General features: G+C 41.2%; 1 protein-coding gene across 9 annotated transcripts in view; it reads right to left on the reverse strand.

Annotated features, from left to right (window-relative positions):
• The window catches only part of ablim3 (actin binding LIM protein family, member 3), a 47056-nt gene that overhangs the window by 17168 nt on the left and 4966 nt on the right, over nt 1-24922 (reverse strand). For all 9 annotated transcript variants that reach the window (XR_014876631.1, XM_085175901.1, XM_085175931.1 and 6 more), the window contains exons 2-4: nt 19243-19377; nt 4844-5027; nt 477-592 (exon numbers count right to left, since the gene is read on the reverse strand). Coding sequence is in view for 8 of the 9 variants with exons in the window: in XM_085175901.1 (XP_085032027.1) it covers nt 477-592; nt 4844-5027; nt 19243-19377 (435 nt within the window). In the remaining variant the exon portion in view is untranslated. The remainder of the gene's footprint in view (nt 1-476; nt 593-4843; nt 5028-19242; nt 19378-24922) is intronic.

Consider the following 24922-nt stretch of genomic DNA (forward strand, 5'->3'; position numbering starts at 1 on the left):
ATAGGACTGGAAGTCTTTTTGTAGTTATAGCTATCGCCATCTGGTGCCCTTGAGATGGGATGTGAGATTAAAGCACTTTGACATTAACTTAATGAGTCTTTAAAACAGTCACAAACCCAACATCAGTAAGGCTAGATTCATTTTTTTTATATACAGTCAAAGATCTGGTAACACACATGGTAGCAGGCTCATGATTTCTGTTAATAAACAACTATATGATATAAATGTGAGCATGCAGTGAACAAAACCACTAAACCCTGTATGTTTGAAATTGGCAGGTGGAGTATGTGTCTGTTTGTGTTGCATAATTCTCAGCTGGCAGATCAACGCGGCAGGTCACTCCGCTGATTTGACAGACACACGATGAGCTAAATGAGCAAAGTAGGCTTCGTGGACATGTCGCATTAGCTTTAGCGCACCGTAGCGCCTGGTGGCCCTAAACAGAACGGACAGAGCGAGGTGGGCGCTGGACTTACGGCTGGGCCCGTGGATTTTGATCGGTTCATTTGACTTGACAAGTGTGTGGGAGCACTGCTGGCACACGCAGTCCTTTCCACTGAACGTCACCCTGTCTCCGATTGGAAAGGGTTTACTGAGGAGGCAAAAAAAAAGACAGACAAGAGAATTAGAAAGCGGAGCACAATGGGCGTTAAAACGCCTGCAGTAATTCTGTGTTTACATCCAAGTCTACTGTATTCGTTGAAATAACAAATGGGTGCTGGCAGAGACATGATTCGGTGACAGACAGGCCATAATCCTGCTGACACAAGCTGAATGTGGTCCGACATCCTCTATGAAACTGAAAATACATTTGCAAACTGTTGTGATGATGAGTTAATAGGATGCTGATTGTTACAGGAGCACCTGGCTGCTCTGTGATTAAAGAGGCGATAATGCGACAGGCTTCTGAAAGGAAAACTGGCTCTCTCAGTGAGAATAAAAACTTATTAGGGAGACTTTGTGGAGCGCATACTAATTTTAATTGCCTATTGCTCTCTCAGTCTAGCCATCCAGCTTGCCCTCCCTACACAGCTGACGCCACCAGGTCACCGTTTTCAAGGCTTCAAAGAAAGAAAGAAGGAATAAAGAAGAGCAAAAACATGCGCCTGCTGACAGGCGGAGAATATGACAACCAGGCAACACCAATGAAATCAAATTTGCCACATCACGATGCACTGTTTTGACTCGCTTTCCTCTCCTTTCCAAGGAGACAGATTGATTTCCTTATGACCAGGGACGATACGAGAATGAATGGGGAGCTAAAAGGCTTAGAGAAGGCTGTGTAAAAAACATAGATGGCAGTAATCCTTTTACTCCCCCACCGAGCCCTGGAGCCGGAGCCAAGACCCAGAGGGAGGCTTGAGTCTCCAGTAGAGCCCCCAGTCAGCACACATGAGTGCAGCACATCCATGTAGTCACTTAAGGGTGCTCAGAGAATGTATATAAGTCTTCTCTCTCTCTGTGTCTTTGCTAACAACATATTCGAGACTTGCTCCTCTGTGCATTTATTTTATTCACAAAAGGGCACCATCCAAACATGAGAGCTGAGCTGCAGATACACAAATTATGCAACAAAAGCTATGGTAAACACAAGCTGCTGGAAAGTGATTTCACTAAGGCTTTATTTTGAATGTCACTCTTCGGCTGGTCCAGAGGTTAAATGCACATTTTAAAATTCAGACATGTGTCCATGCGAATATTTGTGTCCAGCTCCAAGCACGACAGACTAAATCTCTTCTACATGTCTGAACATAGCATTCACATTGGATAGTTCAGCAGAACGAAGCACCAGAAATGCTGTGATGGTGCAGAAAAGCATCTCCGTGCATTTGTGACCTTGTCTTTACCTGTGTGTTGCTCTCACTCCCTCAAGACACTCTTGCCTTGTCAGCCCTTTGCAGCGCTTTAAAAATTTACTCTGTTTACATATTTAATGCTTTCTTTTTCTTAACTGACCAAAAAAGTAAAGCTATTTCTGGCTTTAGGGGTATGTCCTCTTGCTTTGATCACCACTGCATTAAAAATATGTTCATGTGTAAAAGTGAAACTTGCATTCGGACTCCATTAAAGCTGAAGCAGTGATGACAAAGAAGTCAAAGTGGAATAATGATGAGGACACAAAGGAAGAGAGGGCGATGTGGCTGATGATTAAAGAGCGCAAAGATTATTATTTGTGAATAATGCGAATGACGAAGAAGAAGCAAGAGCAAAGGAGGTGCGTCCAGAAGGAAGACAGGAGTGAAAGATGAGGGGAAGAAAGGACGTACAAGATGGAACAGTCAGCAATGTGACAGGGGGCAGACGGAGCACGAAAAAAGAGATTCACCCTTTGGCTTCTTGCTGTCTCTTCTAGTTTACTCCACATACACTGACAACACATACACACACATCACTGTCACTGCCTGTCTCTGTCCTGCTGGTATCATTTCAGTTTTTTTGGAGGGGGGGGGGGGGGGGGGGGGGGGGGGGGTTGCTTTTTGTCTTTTGCCCACAGCTGCTGGGTCAGAATGTGTGTTTATCAGGCAATGTCAAGCAGATACCCGAAAACAATCTCTACTCTACTGGAAGACGATACTATAAGTAAGCGAAAAGGCTGCTCGCTTATTCACAAGGAGGCGCCACAGCAGGTAACTCTGCATGTTTGATTTGTCAGATTTTTTACACCCTGATGCCCTTCCGAACGCAACCCCGCAAGGGATTTGTGTCTTCTCCCAGGATCAAAGCAGGGATCTGTCGCTTGTTAGGGGAATGTGTAAACCACTACAATATGATTTACTCTGGATACTGTTAGTAAAGATCCTTATAATCTAAACAACACATTAAAAACCAGTCAGCAAGTGAGAGGGTGCAAATGAGAGACAGGTTATCCCATATATGCAGCATGCTCTGAAGCAAAAGCGAGGGACGCGGTTAAATAAAATAAAGAAAGGAGCCAACATTGATGCTGAGATTTCATTCTGAAGGAGCTTAACATGAACACTGATGGAGTTCATAGGAGAGATGACCTACTTTTACTAAACCTAAAAGTACAATACACCAGGTCAGCTTTCTATCTTTCCTACACTTGAGCTTTCCAATCACACATTTGCTGACATTCAGAAGATGAATCATAAGTTAATTATTAAATCCTCCATGAAAAAGTCAGTCAATTAGCCAATTCTTGTTTTTAAAGATGCAACTTTTGCTGCGTCACTTCAGGTCTTGAGGCTGAAAATAGTGACTCATAGCCGAAAAGTAAAAAACAGTCATGCGTTTCTTATTCAGTGCCTCCACAATCTGTTTGCTATTTCCCGTCGCCTCTATCATGCTGTTCTCTAACAAATTACTAATGAAGTCTCACAGAATAGACTGAGAAAAGCACAGATACTCTAAAGAAGTCAACCGGCAGGTCTCACATATCTTTTGTGCAATACATAAAGCAGCATGCTGCAAATAGTAGCTACCAATAACAATATTATACTGTTTATTTGTTATAATCACACATATCCAATTCCAAATAATTAAGGTAACTGTTGCATAGGCAACTTTTATTCACATGAAGTTTGTTTATTTATAAGGAACCCCATTAGCTTCCACAACAGTGGTTGGTAGTCTTCCTGGGGCCCAAGCCATCAAATACAATCAAATAAAATGTTACACAATAAAGTCGATGGAAAATATCCACATAAGTGATAATACATTTTCTGCTTTGCAATAACTGGTCATTTTGAATCGGTGGAAACCAAAGCAGAGCAAAAAGAGACTCTGTATCATCTTTACATCTTCCAAAGTGGCCAAATATAATATAATATAATATAATATAATATACATTTCTCAAGATAACTACAGTGCAACCTAGAGCACAATTTGGGTGAAGGGCCATTAGGTGATCACTGTGTGCATGTTTTGCCAAAAATACACTAATACTCTAGGACAGTGGTCCCCAACCTTTTTTGCGCCACGGACCGGTTTATGCCCGACAATATTTTCACGGACCGGCCTTTAAGGTGTCGCGGATAAATACAACAAAATAAAACTAGTACCGGTATCGAAAAAACAGAAGATTTATTCATAACACACGTGGAAAGACCAAGGAAAACCGAGTTAACGATAAAAACGATAACAAAAAAACGCTAAAAACCGATAAAAACCCTGAAAACCATACATTTTACACCTGAGCCTCAACTCTCGCGGCCCGGTACCAAACGACTCACAAACTGGTACCGGTCCGAGGCCCGGGGGTTGGGAACCGCTGCTCTAGGAGGAGTGACAAATTGTGTGCAAATGATGAAAGTGACCTTGACCTTGGGCAAACTGTGGGTAAAGGCCCCTTAAATGGTAAATGGCCTGTATTTGTATAGCTCTTTATTTAGTCCCTAAGGACCCCAAAGCGCTTTACACTACATTCAGTCATTCACCCATTCACACACACATTCACACACTGGTGATGGCATGCTACATTGTAGCCACAGCTGCCCTGGGGCGCACTGACAGAGGCGAGACTGCCGGGCCCTCCGACCACCACTAGTAGGCAACGGGTGAAGTGCCTTGCCCAAGGACACAACGACCAAGACTGTCGGAGCCGGGGCTTGAACCAGCAACCTTCTGATTACAAGAAGAACTGCCAACTCTTGAGCCACGATCGGTCAGATAAAATTCTGACCACTACTGTAGGATGACGAGCAATTGTTATGACTTTTTGTGAACTGTGGACAGATGGACGGAAGTCATCAGTCACTTGACATAAAATTCATATTTCAGAATAAAGTTCTTGCGCTCTTCTTTAGTCTTTGCACATAAACATCATCAGAATAGATACTTGTATATAGTATTGTGTGTGTGTTTTGAGAAGGAATATACATACCTGCAAACACTGCAGACAAAGCACTTGGGGTGGTACGTGCGTCCCAGAGCAGAGACCACTTCTCCCGTGATGAAGGTGTCACAGCGGTCACAGCGTGTACCATACAAACGCTGATAGTCTGCCGTACAGATGTATTCGCCCTTCTTCTGGAAGAAGCCAGATTGTGCTAAATCACAGTTACACACTGTGGACAGAATTGTGAGAGACAGGAAAAGTGGGACATTGGAAACAGTAAGGCATACAAAACAAAATTCTATATGTCTGTTTTTATTTCTATTTTTGGTTTTCCGCTTTAAGAGAACACATTTTTCTTTATCTGTCATCTGCTCTTTTTCTCTGTTTTGTTCCTCTACCAAAACATGTTTTTTTCAGTCAGTAGTTTTTTCATTCAGTCTGAGCGCCCTCCTTTTTTTACCTGTTTGTGTGTATACGTGTGCTTGGTTGTGCTGTGTGTGTCTGTTTGTCTTCACACATGGCTGCTAGGGAAGTTATCCAGTTCCAGACAGCGGTGAGCCAATTTGCAATGATGAGAATATAATTATATAATCAGTGGAAAAGTCATTTTGTGCTAAACAATGTGAAGAAGGAGACAAAACAACAAACCACAAGCTCCCAACATCATCAGGACATCCACTACGGTCTCATTACATTTCACGGGAGAAGACATCAACATTTCTTGCTGTGTATGCACAAGGTAAGTGCTCAGTTTGTGTATGTGTTTCTATATATTGTGGATCCTAAGCAGACAGTACGTGCTACAGCCCTTTGCTGTGTAACTGAGAGGGAATTCCAGTGGGTGTAACAATATAGCCAAGAGGCATTTTAACAGATCAGCGGCCGGGGTGGTCTCTAGTTTCTTCCTATGCAGTTAACCAACAGGAAAGGCGGACAATTACTGGAACCTCTGACTGAAAAAACTGTTATTACCTGATACATATTGCACTAATAAAGGTCATTAGAGAGGTACTTGTATAAACATTTTTTTTTTATTGTTTTAGCCAAATGAGAAATTCTTGAAACCAACATAAAGAGTATTTAAACCTTTGCCAATGCTGAACTTCACCCTCTCTTTCGGCATTATAGCTTTGACCCAGTAATTACTCATTTGCTGACACGGGCACTGTAATTAGACTTCTGTATAGTATACAATTATCATGGAACATAGCAGCAACCACTGTAACAGTTCAGATGGCAAAGCTTCAGATGGAGCCAGCCATCATTCTTATCTAAACACTTGTCACTAAACATTGGTCTAATATCAAATAGGGGTCTTTTTTCTACATTCATAACAAAATCTGAATCGAAACCTGATGTTTTTTTTCCCACATTTCAGTGTGAACACATGTCCATACACATCAGACTGAACTCAAAACGTCAGTTTGCGTGTTTAAGGTTGGCAATGTCACAAACCATAATTTAATTCTAGCTGAATTTCATGCTTCAGGCTGTTTGTAGAAGTCTTTCCTTGCTGCTTTATAGGCTCCCTTACATAATCCATATGTGTATCCCCAAAGGAGGTGAGTTGTGTGCTTATATGCACATGGCAAAGGAGTGGTAACTTAATTCATTATTCATAACAATTGATTATTTCTGACTCAGAGACTCAGTATACAATCTGTGTTTTTCTATATCTCAGACCTTTACAGTCATGTGAAAAAGAAAGTGGAAGAGGACTTTATGCAGTTCTGTGCATAAAGGAAAAACTAAGTACACCATTACTGCTTCTACAGGCCTCAAGATGTTAAGTATCACCAGATGCTCCTATATGCACTTGAATAGGTGATCATCATCAAGTGTGACCTCCTTTATGAAACCAGAAGTTGTGACAGTTTGCTGTTTAGGAGCATTCAGATGTGTCTTAACACAATCCCTAAATCTTCCCAGGAAGATTATTAAAAACAAACATCCCTAGAAAATTCATTGAGAGGTCAGACTTTGCAATGCTCAGTAGAACTGGAAAAAACAAAAGCGCTACATCTCAGACTTTACAGACCTCAGTTAGCATTTTAGATCTTAAGTTTCATGACAGTACAATTAGGACCTGGGCACACAGCAGTTACTGAGCTAATCATGAACTCCTCTTTATGCCAAAGTATTCTAGACTCAAATGTGAGGCCATCTGTCCTATAGCTGAAGCTTTACTGAAACTGGATCATGCAACAGGACAGCAATTCCCAAGCACAGCAGAAAATCTACAACAGATCACCTGAAAATGAAAGAAACAAGGTGCTGCAGTGGCACAGTCAAAGTCTAGACCTCAATGCTGTGGTGGGACTTTAAAAGTGCACAAACAAACAACTGCACTGTTGTGAAGAAGAGGGGGCCAAAATTCATCCAAAACAACAACTATTCCAAGTGCTAAAGGAGGTTCTACAAGATACTAAATCGTGACATGTAGTTAATTTTCACAGGAGTGCATAGAGTCCCGTGAAAGTAGCTAATAACATGTAGCAGCAGTTAGAAAATAAACAAAACCCATCCTCCAGGACGATAAGTGACTGTTAAATTATCACTACACCTAGACAGAATATTCAGTGTTTATGATGTCAGGAAATTATGTATTAAAAACTATATCAACACCATAAGCAGTAGGTCTGAGCTGGTAAGTTATAATAAACTCTTTTTGACATGATAGTGTTATGGTGCTTGTTCCATGTGGAAACATCACCTGCTGAACACAGAGACTCTTGCATAAATGACCTCAAAAAGACAGGTGAACTTGTGTTGTTGTTGGACCAGAGCAGATTCTGTGCAGAAATACATCACATGTCCCTGGTGAAGCAGGAGGTCTTGCAAGCAATGGTCAGTGAGTTAGAAACACATCCAGCATTTGCCTCCCATGTTTCTAAATTTGAACTCCAGTGTGTGTGTTTCTGTGTGTGTTTCATTTTCACTCAGATGTTTTAATCAGCCGATGATGGAGCGGTGGCCTACCCAAGATGTACCCTTTGTCCTATGACAGCTGGAATAAGCTACAGCCTCCCACCACGACCCTGACCTCAATAACTGTAAAAAAAAAAATGCATTGAAATATGAATGCCATGATGTTATTTTGTGAAACTCTGGATGCATGAGAAACTCTCCTGTGTTTCTACACTGAAACCAAACCACTGACTATCATCATATGTAAAGGAAATATAAGCTTTAGGGAAAATCAGTAGGTTAACAGTATCAGGTTAACTGCTGCTAAATGACTGCCACAGTAAATAAATATCTTCATTTACCAAGGCATCACTCTTCTTATGATGGAATGAATCACCTTCAATACCAATGACTTACTGATAATAAATGGATTTATACTGGCCACATACTACAGAGACTGAGCTGCTGCTCTAGGCAGTACTTGGCTCCCTACAGCCGCCCAGTTTTCAATTTTTGTTGGCAGGCTGAGAGTTCACAGACATGCAGACATACACATAAACCCTTCAAAGGGGCTCATTTAATCTCAAGCTGTTTATGAGTGGAGCACATTGACTTAATGGTGTAATAAAAGATCAATGGGCCCTCACTTAAAAACAAAACAATCTCCCTCAGGAGGATGGAGACACATAAATCCATCCCCGATGAGGTGGCACACTGCGTATGCAGAGATAGCATGACAGAACTGGACAGCGTGCACACTGAGATGCGATCACAGCAGATCTTTATCATTTTGACAGGTCATTGGCATTGAGGCAAAGTGAGTGCAGATTTGCAGTAGAGGAGCATAAGAAGATCCATAAGGAGATCCACAGCTCTCAGATATAAAATAGCTTGTTTATATAAATGTGTGTGTGCCTCCGCCAACCACATTTCCAGAACCACTGAACAATGGCACATAGCTTCAAAAAGTGCCTCGACTGCATTTTGAGCCAGACTTACTAAGGCTCTTACCAGAAACCCAAATCACAAGCTATCCAGTTCCTTTACGGAAAAAAGGGAATGAGAGGGTAAATATTTCCACATCTATTAATGTTTTCACCATGGAAAAAAAAATAAAAATCATTGTGTCTTGAAATGCCATTCACTTAATAAAAACAATGTTTTCATCTTCTCAAACTAAATTGAAGTCAATGACTGGTTTCATTTCGTCTGGTTCTCGCTTGCCTCTCTCTTTTCCTTTTCCTCAGTCTCTCCACCCTCGTTCTCAAAATGATTTGCTTTTCAGTCTCGGCCCAGATTGATTTCTAAATAAGTGAAATCTGCTCAATTAGCCTAATGCACTGTATACATAAGCATATGGATGCTGGATTGAATCACAGCCAGCTGAATTGATCAGCTCAGCCTGGATTGGACGGGAGAGATGTGTGGTTCACCTGTTGGCTTATCGCGCTGTTTTCTTCAGGCGATAAGCCGGTTGCATTGCAAAGGACGTCCCCCCCTTACCCAGTTGCCAGGAGGATATAAACCTTCCACGGTTGCCCTAGAGACAGCTAGGTCCCAGTTTGAGTGATGAGGTGGTGGTGGTACTGGTGGTAACTCATTCGGAGAAGCTTTAGTTGAACGGGAAGCTGTAAATACCAAACCTCGTCTTTCATAATCTGATGATCTGTAGCCAGGTTCTCCGTTACTGTAATTGTGACATAAAGGATTATACCATGTTCTGATTTATATAGTTCTAACCTAAACGAACTACTTTTAGCAGACATTAATGATGAAATTAGAATTTTTGTAGCTTATTAACCTGCAGCTACTCTTTTTATTGGATTTAAAGACTTTCCACAATATTTCTGTAACTACAAACATGCCTATTACTACGAATCAGTCATTACATCAGATCAAACTACAAGTATTGCTTGTTTGCTTTAACAGGGTAATCACTTTGTAATGTGCACCTGAGTGAGTAACCAAAAGAAAATTACACTTTTTAGATATCTGAAAAAAAGTGCCATTCATAACACTTTCCTAAAAAGCTTTTCACTTTTACAAGCCTACTCAGAAGGAGTCCTTCTACTTTCCAAGTGCTCCCAATTCAACTGTGACCATCAAGTATGTTTTCTAAGCTCATCCCTCAGAATTTTAGGTGCCAGCACAGTGGGTGGAGTTGGGACTGAATACGGTGTCTCTGCTGCTGCTGCACAGTTGTGGCCCAGCTTGGCTCTAAGAAGAAAGATTTTGGTTAGAGCCACACAACCAGCACCACATGGGTGCGGGCACACACCCATAAAAACAAGAGCCCAGCACAACCGACTGAAAACTTTTCTGGTCTGCTTTAATATCCTCTGAATAGACCGTGAGGATTTTTACTGTGCACATCCCACATCGATGTGCAAAAGTCAATAAAAAGACTGTTTTGTTTGTTTGTGTAAGAAATGTGTATTATTCCGTGGAGACGTGGAGCTTTATTGTCATTTAAATGCCTAAATAAAGACGAGCTTTGCAGAACCAAATTAGATCAAACACTTAATTTAATTTATTTGCTTGTTTTATGCTCTCTCCCTGAATGACATGCTAATGAGGGAAACCAAAAGATGACGCTCGTCTTCTTGATGTATTTCATTCTGGGGCTGTGCAGGAAGCATCTAGAGATTATAAGTCTCCTTATTAGAGGTTAACATGTAGGCTGGTGTCTTCAGCTGTGGTCATTATAACAGCACTGATTAGGCATCCACGGGGGGTCTGCCTGATTGGGTATTTATCTCCAGCCAACAGACGCAATTAAAATTCCCTTCTGAAAGTCAGCCCAAAACGGAACTCCAAAATAGTCCGTCAACCCCCACCCCCATTTCTCCCCTTCTCTGTCTGTGACTTTCCGTTTCAAGACTGCTTCCAATTTTTTGTGGCTCTGAGCACAAGGTCTCCGCTTTATCTCAATTTGCACCCTCTCTTCTCACCACTACAGAGCTCTACCTCAACACAACCTCGCCTTTTTTTTACAGTGTTCCTTCCCTTGCTCCGTCTGTCACTGTAACTTTTTCCCACTGCTTATTACGCCGCACTTAGGTTTTCATAATGTGCTATTAAGTGAATCGACATGCTTTTGCAGTACCGTCAAGTAGCCTCGTGGCACATTTTAATTGCTGTCAGCATTGTGCTAATTTCCCAGCCTTTTGCAGTAAAATACAGGCAGTCACAGATAGTTTAGCAAAGGGACATTTAGTAGTGGGGCAGTGACAAGTTTCATTAGAGAAAGAACTTCAGACGCACATCTGTGGTACCAACATGGTGCCCTCGCTGCCCTCTCCCTGTCCCCCCGGATCTGAGGCTCTCTGACAGGAGGGAACACTTCAAGAGTAAATAATGCGTTTTCTCAAGTTGTGCCAAATCGTGGGGCGGTGGAAGAAGGGGTCAGACAAACAGGAAGAGGAGACAGACAAAAGGCACACTAGCAGCTCTGTGAGGCACTGCGCTTCAATCTCAATACTCTTAAGATGCGTACAGTTGATATGCAGGTAATGCAGGTTGAGCTTTTGCACATATTTTACAATGCATGCAGTTTAGTTTAATGTATTAGCATGCTAAAGCTCACTACTTAGCAATGTGCATACAAGTGAACTGATGACAGCATTAATTAATGGTCTATGAAGAATTTGCAGATCCATACCAAATTTGTGACAATTAATCAGGTGAATTCAGTAAATAACTAAACTTCTGATGCATATCAAGAGATGTAGTAAGGTTCAACCATCCAGTAGTTTTTGGGATATTTTTGTCTGGACCTACTGGACAGTGCTGCCACCCCTTGAGCTCTGCTTCAAGCACGTCTAAAGGAAAACGGCAATAGAAGACAGACGGAGATGTTTTTATAGGAAAGGGCAAGAGAAGGAGGAGGCGGGTGGACAGCTAAAGGCTAAAGCAGAGAGAAAGCATGCATGAGTGGCAGGGCTTCCCTCATATTTGGCTGCTGTAGTTGATGGAGACAGATGGTTGCCCAGTGGAGTCTCTTCATACCAGCAGACCAGCCCTGCTGCTGAGGCCTTCAGCTTTTAACCCTAAGAGAGCTGATGAGAGATTCTGAGGGGAAGGGAAAACAAGACATGAACGAGATCACAGACACACAGAGACAGCTAGACGGCTACAGATGACGCTTTGAAATAAGCCCTAAACATGCTCCAGTTGTCGGTATGTCCGAATGCGCTTGTCTAACACGGCTTCTTCTTTACAATCAAGAAAAGACTCCTTCTCTGAAGAAGACATTTGCACACCTAGGAAGCTGCACCTCACTGTTCCAAGCAAACACACACAGACACACCTAGAGGAAACAAAATGATTCTCAGTATGTGAAAGCCCTCAGGACCAATACACTTTGGGAGAAACGAACAGAGGTATAATCCCTGCCATCTAAACCGAATCCAGAGTCGTAAGGGAAAAGCGCCACTTCCTGCCACACTCCCTTCTCCCTCAGCCAGAATCTCTCCCTAGCAACCATGCATTGGCGTGGTGATTGGACCGGCGTACCAGCGGTTGCTATAGCTACAGGAAGCTCCCCTTTCCTGTAACCCCCTCGTTTTTTTGTGTGGTTTTTTTGTGCTTTTTCTGTGTCTGTCTCTCTGTTTCTCCTCATAACCTCGCTGTCTTTGTTTTTCTCTTTATTTCTCTCTTTGTTTTTTTTTATATTCTACTCCCCACTGTAGTTCTCTCCATTACAGTCTCTCCCCTTGCCTTCAGAGAGCAGTGGCAGTACAGTACAGTAGGCTGATGTTAATATGATGGGGGCTGATAGCATCCAAAGGGAGGCTGGATTGACTGAGACAGATCTGCAGAGAAAGAGCCAAAGATGCTGCTGCTTTATAAAAGCCCCGGTGAGAATATCAGCCAGAAAGGGTGCATTAGCAGAGCAGTCAAGTATTTATCTGACCTGTCTGAATAAATCTTCTATTCCCCTCAGCGCTGTTTTATGAGAGAAATCTGCTTTGTCTCAGAAAATAAATAACTACCGGGAGCAGGTTTGCAGTTTATGTGCAAACGTGTCTGTGTTTGCATCTGTCTCCTGCTCTGTTTGGATATTTGCTTCTCTGTGTCTGTGTTCTTTGTTAGTCTGTGAGCTGGCTGCATAGGAAGCAAGCACCTTGATTTATGTTTGAGTTAGCCTTATGCTTGTGACACTGACAGGCTCCCTCTGTTTTTGTAGGAATCTAAGAGTGCCAATTATGCTTTGGGTAAATGTGGTCACTATGTCACTGAACCAGTATGCACTAGTCAGCCCATATAGCAGTAATAGAACACTCCATCGTCACACACTATAGCCAGCTGCTGACAAGCGCTACAGGATGCATGTATTCAGGAGCTGTTTAATCATTCTGTGAGCTGGCTTCTGTCTTCAGTGTTTTCCATACTTCTTCTTCTTTTTTTGTCTTGATATTTTCCAGCTGATTGCGTGGCTGCTTTTTCATGCCGTAATCAGCTGCGGTATAATGGGTTCAAATGAGATGATTAGTGATCTGTTCCTCCTCTAACTAATGCATGAGAGATGAATTATGGTAATGTAGCATGCAGAAGGTTCATAAGTGTGGGCAAAGATAGAGGGAGAATGAAATGATAAATGATGTGGCTGTATGTCTATGTGTTTTTACATGCTAAGAGAATGTGGGAGACAGTAACTGAGAGTGTCAGACTTTTTAAGACTGAATGATCAGGAGCTATTCAGTGGGGCATAGTCAGCCCTTTTGAGGAGTAAAGGAGGCTGGATGGAATACAGACAGAAAATGAGAAGTAGGAAAAACAGGAGGGAGATTTTATGTCATAGTTTCGCAGCGGAGATGAAGGAAATGGTCGAGGTCAATAACCTGCGCACTCATTCTGATTTTTAAAAAGAGAAAAAAAAGGCCAGGAAATCGCAAAATCAAATGATGAAACACACCCCGGTCTCAAAGTTCATAACCAGGAGTGCTAGATAAAGATATTGGCTGCCGGGCAGTGAATTTTCTCTACAGTGTGTTGGCATAATACAGTTTAGCCATTAGCCTCCAAATTGCACACACCGCTTGCCAATGTCATCCTGCCCCGAGATGAGAAATTGATTTCATGCTTGAGTGACTGTCATGAGGAAAAAGAAGAAGACGGAGAAAGCAAAAGAGAGAGAGAGAAGAAGAATCAGAAAAAACACATGACAGAGATGGACAGACACGGGAAAAATCCTACCAATGCATTCGGGACATTTTTACACTCTCGAAAAATATACAGAGAACAAACTAAAAGCCAAAGTCAATGCAGACAAAAGGGGAAAGATGGAGTTTGCGAAGTTCAACGGAACATGGAACATGTTTGTGTGTGAGGGGGATTTACACACTGAACAATAAAAGCTTTAGAAAACTGCTGGGTGTGCAGAAGTCCATACGGGAGAGCATATTATGGGCAGGTTTGTGTCAGAGCCTGGCCATACAATAGTCCCCCATTGCCTCATGGGAGCAGGAGAACTGTCTGGAACACGAGGGGAGAGATTTGTCAGATAGGTGTAGGCTAAGATGATGCGATCAGTGACAGCTTTCCATTAGCATCGCGCTGCTACGAGTGCGAGGAAGAGGAAGAAAAGAAAGTGAGAATCAGACTGGCATTATACTCAAGTGATGATGTAATGTTTAGGCGACACAAACGACCCCCATCCCCCCTCTTTTTCTCTTTTCTGCTCGGTTTCGGTGCTCTGCCCCCCTTTTTCTCTGGGGCACAGAACAGAGCTTTTCGATTGGTTAATAGGACCATAGAGATGCTGAGAATATCCACCAACCAGGGCCCGGGTGCCCCTTCACAACGTTACCACAGCAACCCCACACAACCACAGTGAGCGTGCACACATGTATACAGTAGATGTGCGTGCTTATAAACACGACTGCATGTGTGCACAATAAGCTTTTTTTGTTTTTGTTTTTTACATGTGTGACAGCTAGATGTAACAACAATCCTCAGAAGAATAGCCTTCTGTGAGTTTATCAACTGTAGAACATCTGGGAGCTGCACAGCACTGTAGTGCAGAGACATATCCTCAGCATAACCGTGTATAATATCCACAAAACTTAAAAAGAGGTTATACACACACAATACGGTAATATTATGTTGAAGCACAGTACGTATCACTCCGCGAAACTCCTGCCTACGATAGCCGTAATGCTCCGACAATCCATCAAGCGGTGCGGGTTTGTAGATTAGCAAAGTCGTTCTAAAACATTTGACAGATTTTCGAGCACCGTGTACCACATAAATTCATTTTGAGCTCAGTAAACACAACCAGAATGCATACATAAGGCCCACTGGATTATAAGATTTTCAGAAAAATCAAAGGATTAATTTTAAGTGTGCCATATTTTCCAAAAAACACGGTAATAACAACGGCCCGCTAGCATGCTTTACCAAAAATAGTGCTTTGTTGTGTTCTGATGGACGAAAGCTAAACCAGTTCCACACCACTGAAGTTGCAGCATTTTTACAAAGCAATTCTGGTTCATTTGCTTCATTCAACGATCTGATTTCGCCTTTCACATTCTCCGTCGCCGCCATGCTTTTTCCGCCATGTGCGTATGAAAACAAAGGCACTGCGCATGCGCGTTTTACCCATATTCTATCGTGATATCATTGCCCAACATTATACGCGTATTACCGTGAATGGTATGATATGGCCCAGCCCTACTACTCAGGACGTTTCCTTATGTAAAAAAGTTGTCAGGGTGTTAAAAAAAAGAAAAAGACAGTTGTCCTGTCTCACAAAAAAACAGGAAATGAAAAAAAAAGAAATAATATTTTTTCAGTTTTTTTGTTTTTTTCATTTTTTTAAAATTTGCACTGAATAATGTTTACAGTGGAAGAGTTTGCACAATTCTAATGAGCTTGAAACTCAATTTTTGGTACGACAGCATTTATTCTTTGGCACAGCCTGAACTCTCTGAGCAAAGCTTTCTTGTCATTTGCTTAAGTAGTCTACAGGAATAGTTCTCCAGGCTTCTTGAAGGACATTCCAAAGCTCTTTTTTGGATGTTTAGTTCCATTCTCTGTCAAAATTATCCCACACTGCTTCAAAAATGTTGGGGTCTGAGCTCTGGGGCGGCCAATCACTGACTCACAGTACTCCATTGTGTGGTTTTTCTATCCAGGTATGCTTTTACTGCATTGGCAGTGAGTTTGGGATCATTGTCATGTTGAAAATGAAGGCATGAAGGCAAATTTATGGTTCAGCAGGGGTAGTGTATTCATAGTCCGTTGGTAGTCCCGGGGAAAACCCGTGCACCTGCACAGAGCTCTGTTATCAGATGTAAGCAGTGTACAAAGTATGTGGTACAACCAGTCTGTGGACCACTCTTACTTGTGCTATTGTTGGTGCGTCAGCCAGCCGTGGAGAAGTGCGAAGCTATAACATTCAAAGAGCTGATGGGAAACCAGTGTTAAAAACAATAAAAGGTGTCCACTACTGTCTGTGCTTTTTTGTGTGTATTTTTCCATTCCTGGTGAGCTCCTCCAACATACATGTCAACCAATCAGCATTTGGCTAACTCCATGTCACTGGATGCAGTGACTGGATGCAGTTAGGATTTTGGAGGACTACAAAGGAGCAAGGGTGCAATGGGTAAAGAAAAACCCTCGACAGACAAATTTGCAGGACCCTAAATCACGCTTTAACAGTCGTACACTTTCACGATGTTATTGCGTGGTGGACATAGCTGGACTGGCCATCGGGCATACCGGGCATTTGCCCGGTGGGCCGCTGGCGATTTTTTGTTTTTATGGGCCGATCGATTTTTTTTTTTGGAAGGGTATAAATAATGAAAGGTGTTGGATTGGCCAATTGGTCATTATCAACTCTGGGCTGGACCAATTACAGCCGTGGAGGTCGGATGCACCCTCCCCCTTGTTTAGCAATCTTATAGGCCATCCATCGGCTCTTTGTTACTTCGGAAACATGGCTTAAACAATTTCCACGACGTAATCCGATAACAACCGATCTCTTTACCCGTCGGCTTCCCGTGGCTGTCATGCAACAGGTGTTGTGCCAAAAAGTGATTTCCAATGTTTGCGTGTATTTTTTATGTGTAATATCTATGTTGGTAAATAGACTTCGGTGAACAGCGTTTACAAAGGGGCTATATATGGAATTAAAAAATTATCTGTTTTTTCAAGTATCTTTACAACTCTGTGTTATTGTACTTACATCATAACCAATCCGGTCCTTTATCCCCACTTTAAATATTTTTACAGAACTATTGTAATATTTGAGCCATTTCTGCTGTCCAACTACTTCTTACAAAATACATTTTTAATGTTAATTAGGCTTTTTTTTAACGGCATAAATAAAGGTTATATAAAAGTCACTGCCAAAGACTGATTGCGGCTTCTACCTTGTTACACTAATGTTGTTTGTAGCTCAATATGACTTTATGTCATCCATGAGGGATGCATTTGACATATGTTTCACATATTATAGCCCAACAAGTTACTTATAGCAATTTAAATACGAGCAATCAGTTTTTGGCAAATACCGGAAATCAGTTTTTGGCAGACAATCACTTTTTGGCACAATACCGGCTATTGCAGTTAATAATACAACAGCTTCTTGCCATTTTTTGTGTTTCTTTTTATCGCTGTGTAACTGAGTTCAATTGAAAGCCTGCATGCGCTAGTACCGCTTGCCACAAGTTCCCAGAATCCTTTGCGGTTTTACCCCTGAATGACGTCACATTTTTTGGTGGGCCGGTCTCTAGTCAAAATGCCCGGGCCGATTTTTTGTCCCAGTCCAGCCCTGGTGGTGGATGAAAATCTGACCAGATGCATCTATTAGCTCATTTGTTTGCTGTTTCTTAAGGACATGACTTTCAGAAACAGTTAATTTGATTTTTTTTAAGCTCCATTTAAGCTCAGTTTCTTAATTTTTTTTTAAGGACATGCTGCACAGGATGTTGAGATTTGCCAAGCTTTCAGCTAATAGCCCTTTTTGTTCTCGTTTTGTTGGTGCAAACATAAAGTTTTGTGCTTGTCAAACTGCTTTATTTTTGGCACTTTTCAAATATTCATATAAAGAAATGGGAGTGTTTTTGCAACAGACGGATGCTAGCAAAGTGCCTAAAGATACAAAAAAATGCTTCTTTGTTAAGCTGTTATGCATAACGCAACACTCATTCATCCCTCGCCATTTTTGCACTTGAATAATTTGTACTTCATAATTAAAGGGCTTTATAAAAAAAATATTCCTTTTAAAATGGTCAGGTATAATAACTGAACAGAGAATGATTGAAAAAGTAGCCAATGTCCACAGAAATTCTTTTTAAAGACCTTTACAAATCCTTTACAAACTATTGATTAAGATCACTTTAAAAATTTACAAGAAAGCTTGTATAATATAAAGAAATGAGGCGTGGCTCAAGACTCTTTTAGCACACTGTCGATTGATTTGGGTGTATATAATATAATATAATATAATATAATATAATATAGCATTCCTCTACGCAACTCGTGCTACCAATGCAAACATATTACAGAAAATATGTGGCAAGGCGATTCGTTTTTCATTTGTCCTGTAGCAGTTTTGGTCTCAAATGTTACAAAGAACTGATAAGTAACCCACAACTTACTGACTGTCTTTGTTTTAGTGTGGAACTATTAACATAATTCTGAGAACGCTTGCTCAAGGCTGCACAGCAGTGTGACAAACAGCATTCCTCGTTTCTTTCATTTCCAGTTTTCATTTTACACATGCACAGACACGTGCTTATCACGAGCCCCTTTCAGACTTGCCCTTCACTCTGCAAATGTTGCCAATTGCACATGTCAGTTTTGCATTTGAAATGAACTATGAGTCAGTCTGATTTTTGCTGAGCCACATAAAAATACAAATCCCATTCATCAGACTGTCAACCTCCTAAATTTCCCTCAACTTGAATGTCAGTTGGTCACAGTGTGAATACATTTTGCCTCCAAAGTCTACAGCATAACCAGTGTACATTTTACCTGGGTGTGTAGCTCTCAAAATGTCAATTAACCCTGCAGTAAAACATGTCCTAGAGCACGCTGCCATGTAAATGTGCTTTACACAACAGACAAACACAAATTACAAAAGTGAAAGGCATTCCACACAACTCCTACACTAAGAGGGTGTGTGACTATGTCACCATTGTTTCTATTGGAGGTCACCGGTGCTCTTCCACTGCAAAGCTAAATCAGTCTCATTAATCCACAGCATACAATCTCTTTTAAGTTGCCAGCAAATTAACAGGCTACCTTAGCAGGAGCCTGAGTCGCCTGCAAGGCACCTCTGATCCATTCCAATTCCCACCGTTTACTAATAGCAGCACTCAGCATGTACGCTAGAAGACGGATGAAAAAATGCAAAAATGCAATGTGGGTGTGAGGCTCAGCAGACGAAGGCGTGACCAAGATAGATGTCTTGTTTCTGGCCTACCACTGGAATTCCCAGTTCTTTCTAACCATGGCCACCCAGGCTCAGGAACTGTGCAAGGCAGCTCCAGTTTGTGTGATTTTTATATAACTGATTAATTTCTTACCGGTGCAGGTGAAACACTTGACATGAAAGTGGGTCTCTTGTACTCGTACCACTTCGCCTTTGCAAACTTCCCGACATCGCTGGCACCGGATTGGCCCAGAGCTCCGCTGACCGCCTGTTGAGCCTTGGCGATAAGCTGATGAAGGCATAAAAAGAACATTTACTGAACTCAGCTATGGTCCGCTAAAAAACACATTAAAACACAATTTTGAAAGTTGTGTTGACTGTTCCCATTCCCAGTTTCCTTAAGGTTTAGTTTTCCTCTCTCTCAAAGCACATTTGCAGTTCTGAACCTCTGACAAAGTCCTAAGCTTCTCAGGCCTTTTATATGTAACTGATGCCAGCTTTTAAAGACACTTTAAGTTATAGTTACTTGTATATATACATATATATATATATATATATATATATATATATATATATATATATATATATATATATATATATTAGGGGTGCAACAATACTCGTATCGATATTGAACCGTTCGATACAGTGCTTTCGGTTGGGTACGCACGTGTATCGAACAATGCAAAATTTTTAATTTATTTTATCAACTTTCCTTCGGACAATGCTGTCTGTGTTGAGAGCTCAGTGGATCTGCGCTCGACAGTGCAGCCTAGGCGGAGTAGTCGAACGCAGATCCACTGAGCACAGGGCAAGCTAGCGAGACTGAAGTTAAGCTCTCATTGCAACATGGCAAATTGAACCTCCCCCACCCTCATTCAGATGTGGTGTTTGGAACTATTTTGGTCTTCATGTGAAGTATGACCCTGAAGGTAAGCGCGTCATGGACAAAAGTAAAACAGTATGTCGGATGTGCCACGCAATGCTCAATTACATTGGTGGGAACTAGTGCGTTAGCGCAGTTAGCTCGTTAACGTGTTGGCGGTCCAGCCCCACGCACGGGGCGATCCATGGTAGCTCGTTAACGGAGATTTGCCGTGTTGTGGCATTAACGTCATTTCAACGAGATTAACGATGACAGCACTAGTGGGAACACAACGAATATGACTGCACATTTACTCCGACATTATCCTAGTGCAATGACAAGTGGAAGCAGACAAAAACAACAAGCACACATGCTACACACTTTACCCGAGTCATTTAGACAGCCGTTAGCACATGATTCTCCTCATGGGGACCTGATATGTTTAATATGCTGCTGAGAATATAGCCCAGAAGAAGCGTATAGTATAGCTTTTATTTTGGAAAGAGCCATTTATGTGTAATAAACTCTCTTTTCCAAAGATGAGTGATTCCTCAATCAGATATATGCTGTTGTTTCAGCAATATTAAATTTAAAACTGTACTTTTGAGTTAAAATATAATTTTTATAATTTTAGTAAATGACAAATTAAAAAGGCATGAACATTTTTTTTGTATCAAAAAAATATCAAACCGTGACACCAAAGTATCAAACCGAACCGAACCGTGAATTTTGTGTATCGTTGCACCCCTAATATATATATATATATATATATATATATATATATATATATATATATGTGTGTGTGTGTGTGTGTGTGCATTAACCTGCATGGACATGTTGCCGTCATTCCTGCCATTTTGTAATACTATTTCTTGATTTTATAAATTCTTGCCCTCTTAAACTAAATTTAATCAACTTCCCCCTGGGATTAATAAAGTATTCCGATTCTAATATGCAGTATAAACGGAGCCTGGTATGAGTTCAAGCAGGCCAGGGAATCAAGCTCAGCTGCAATCGCAGCAGATGATCTTTTCTCAAAATTACATACTAATGCAGTTTGATATTGCCATTGTCACTCACACAAATGTGATTCAGAGAAACTATACAGTATCCACAATATCTTCTTTAATCAGCATAATAATACTTCTGTTAATGGGTGAAAGATATAACGCGGCTTTTCATTTTCAAATGTTATCTGAGGAGAGAGTACATTACAGACTCCACTGTGTGCAGTACAAACAATAAGATCAGTGTGTAGCTCTGTCAACACTTGCTCTGAAGCTGTGAGGTCTGACACCTATGTAAGCTTGGTAAGCTCCAGGCTTTCTCTCTCACTGTCTCTATTTTTCACACAGTTATACGGGATGACACACACAAACATATACACACACACATATAGACACGCACACACACACACATACACTGCTGTGTCAGTAGAGAAAGCGAGATGGATCCCCTTACCTCATTATACCTTACATGTCAGACTCCTGCAAGCCCAATAGCTATTTCACACAGTCAGGAAAGCACGTTCACACAGAAAGCCTTAAGAGTATTGGAATAAATGCGAACACAAGGAAAAAAGGTTGAAATATTATATTAACTGAATCTTAGGCTATTAAGGGCTCTTTAAAGGTCCATCTTCTCCTCTGGGTTGTAAACACACTTGAATCCACAGCCAAAGAAATGGATAATGGACAACCAGTCACTTATTTATCTCTATCTTTCAAAGGAGTATGAGAGGTCATACTCTCTGTGGAAGGGGTGTAATGGCTGGGTAACCAGCTGGCCTTGACTACCTGAATAGCTAAGTGAAGGATTGCGCTGCTAAAGTCAAAGCAGCAGCAGCATATGGGCTGCCGTGACAGTGCTACCGATTCCATTTCACCGAGTGAATCCCAAAGGGCTGGCATCACTTAAACAGTCTAAGGGCCTTGCACATCTCAGAGTCTGAGCGCTCCTTGCGTGCCTCGAAGTTGACAACAGGATATTCACTGTGCACGTGAACACGAGGACGTGCATGTATGCATAACTGTAGCTGTGTATTTTCTCACTCTGGACAGGGTTGTGGGCACTGGAAATATGCAAGCATATTTTTCCCACTCCCCACCTCCCACACTGGAGCCTCTGTAAATCCATAACCTCACAATGTTGGCAGCACTAACCTGACTGATAAGTGCAAAGGCGATGGTTCAAACAATAGCACTTCCGTAAAACTATCTCTTTTTTGTCTTTTTAGTTTTTTTTATTAATGTAAAAAACAACTATTCATTAACGCTGTTCCCAGCAGGAGGACATGAGAGATGATGGGAACTAACGGCAGAACATGTAAGCCCGTGCCAACACCTGTAAAAGACAGAGTATTTACTTACAGGTCTGACCTTCTTAATCTGGGCCAGAACAAACCTCTGGCACACAACACAGGTAGGTAACATTGTACAAAAATTAACAATGTAGCTCAAATCTGACCGTGGTAAGGAATGGCAGTTATCAACAGGTACTTAAATTATAGGCAGGGGTGAGGTATATGGCAAGAATTTTTTTCAAATGCTCAACAAGTCTGTTTTAATGATCTAGGTGCTTGTTTAACCTCTTGAATGTCTGTGACAGAAAGAGAAAGGTAGCCGAGGATCCAGGTCCAAAAGAAGCTGAGGAGCAGAAGTATTATGTAACTCTATCTAATTGTGTCAACACGCTCACTCTCATTAACTGCAGCAAAGCTCTCCAAGTCCAAGCCCCTTATAGGCACCTCTCTAACAATCCTCCTTCCTCTCCCCTAGTGAGGTGTTGAGTCGTTCTTCGAAATTATGGCCACCAGACTACCAGTTTAATCCACTGACTCCAAATCATTTGAGAGTAGCCTGGAAGAATACAGCCTTTGGTAACAGGTGATAACAACAGGGCTTTGGTCAGAGAGGCAGACAACATCCCCAGGGACTGAGAGGTTGCTGCTATTTCTACCCCTGACCTGACAGCCCCAGGGAAAGACATGCTGTGGGTTCAGTCATGAGGGATGCTGGGTAGCAATGAGAAAAAGAATAGGACATTCTAAGCGAGCCAATACAAAGACCTTTAGGAATTAAGATGAATTATTAAAAGGAAAAGAACTGCTTTGCAATCTGTGATTACTTTCCAAAGCTTTTTCTTTGGTTTTCAAAAACTTAAATTTCATTGTTGAATTCTAACAAATTTAAACTGATCTCTACTAAACAAAGACCACAAGCACAAGACTTAAATCAAGGTGAATTCATTACAGAGAGAAACTTATTTGGTAGTCATCTTAAAATTTTAATTTTTATTGTTTAAAATCCATAGCATAGTAACTGCAGTTTGAGAAGTTTGCAAAAAGACTTGACTGACAGTCATTTTGATGCAAAACCATCAACTTGTAGTTTAGCAACAGAGCTGTGGTGTCTGGTAAGGTAGCAGATAATCTATCAGAAGCTGTGAGAATCTCATCCATAATTTTTCAGCAGGCATCTTCCTGGACAATTTGACAGCTGGTAGCAAAACATCAATGCCTAATGTCGCTCATGTATCTGGGCGACAACTCAAACCCTTTAGAGAAAGCTGCTGATGAATTTTTCAAATTCTGTTTTTTGTCGTTTTCTGATCCAGACACTAAATCCTCTTATAAAACTCTAAAGTGCCATGAAATCCAAGCGGCAACCAGCAATGCCAAAAGTTGAAGCCACTTGAGAAGTACGGCAGCTAGATGCTGGCTCTAAAAGACTCGCTTTGTTGAAATGACTGGGAAAAACCCCAACTTCTCTATATTTATATTAGCTTTTGTTTTCTACAAGCCTGAAGTCACATGTGTGTCTTGGTGACAAATTTTAAAAAGCATTATTTGATCAAGAACAAAATACTCAGCCTAGGTCCAGCTATTGTTACTGTCTATACAGGCTGGAGAACAAAACCACAAGCATAGATATTGAAAAAATGTTATTGATACCAGTGTTATTATCAGTTCTGCTCATGGGTCTCATTCTTTATCGATTTCCTTAACGATACAACCAGGAAAAGAGTAGGCCTACAGAGGTTTTCATTGTCCAAGTATGAAAACAGTGTAAAAACAGAGTACAAATAAGGACTGCAGATGACTCAAGTGTACAAACATTTGACTGCCATGAGTTCCATGTTATTCCTTTGCAATGCGAAACAATCGGAAAAAAAGATCCCAGAACTGATGTAGTTAGGATACTGACGTACTGAAGGGCTGTTTTTTTTTAACTGTTTACTGAAACCTTTTCCAGTTATAGTTATATAATGGACATAATGTGTAGACTCTCAGCTTTCATTTTAGTGTATCCACATTTAAATTGGATGAAGAGTTTACAAGTTTCAGCTTTTTAACATGTGCCGTTTATTTAAAGGGACCAAAGGTGACTGGACAAAAAGACTCAAAGGCTATTTCATGGCCAGATTTGGGTAATTCCTTCATTATGTCATTATCAATTAGGCAGATATAAGGTCTGGAGTTGACTTAAGGTGCAGTGCTTGCATTTGGAAGATTTTGCTGTAAACAGACAACATGCAGTCATGCAAGTGAAACAAGCCATCCTAAAGCTGCGAAAACAGAAAAAACCCATATGAGAAATTGCTGCAATATTAGGAGTTGTGAAATCTAAAGTTTGGTACATCCTGAGAAAGAAAGACAGCACTGCTGAACTCAGCAATGCAAAAAGACCTGGACGTCCACAAAAGACAACAGTGGTGGATGATCGCAGAATCATTTCCATGGTGATGAGAAACCCCTTCATAACAGCCAACCAAGTGACCAACAACACTCTCCAGGAGGAGAGGTGTATCGATATCCAAGTCCGCCATAAATTCAAGACTGCATGAAAGTAAATACAGAGTGTTCACTGCAAGATGCAAGCCACTCATAAGACTCAAGAATAGAAAAGCTAGATGGACATTGCTAAAAAAAGCATATAAAAAAGCCAGCACAATTCTAGAAAAACATTCCTTG

This window comes from Neolamprologus multifasciatus, chromosome 2 (assembly GCF_963576455.1).
Source record: "Neolamprologus multifasciatus chromosome 2, fNeoMul1.2, whole genome shotgun sequence".
Taxonomy (NCBI): domain Eukaryota; kingdom Metazoa; phylum Chordata; class Actinopteri; order Cichliformes; family Cichlidae; genus Neolamprologus; species Neolamprologus multifasciatus.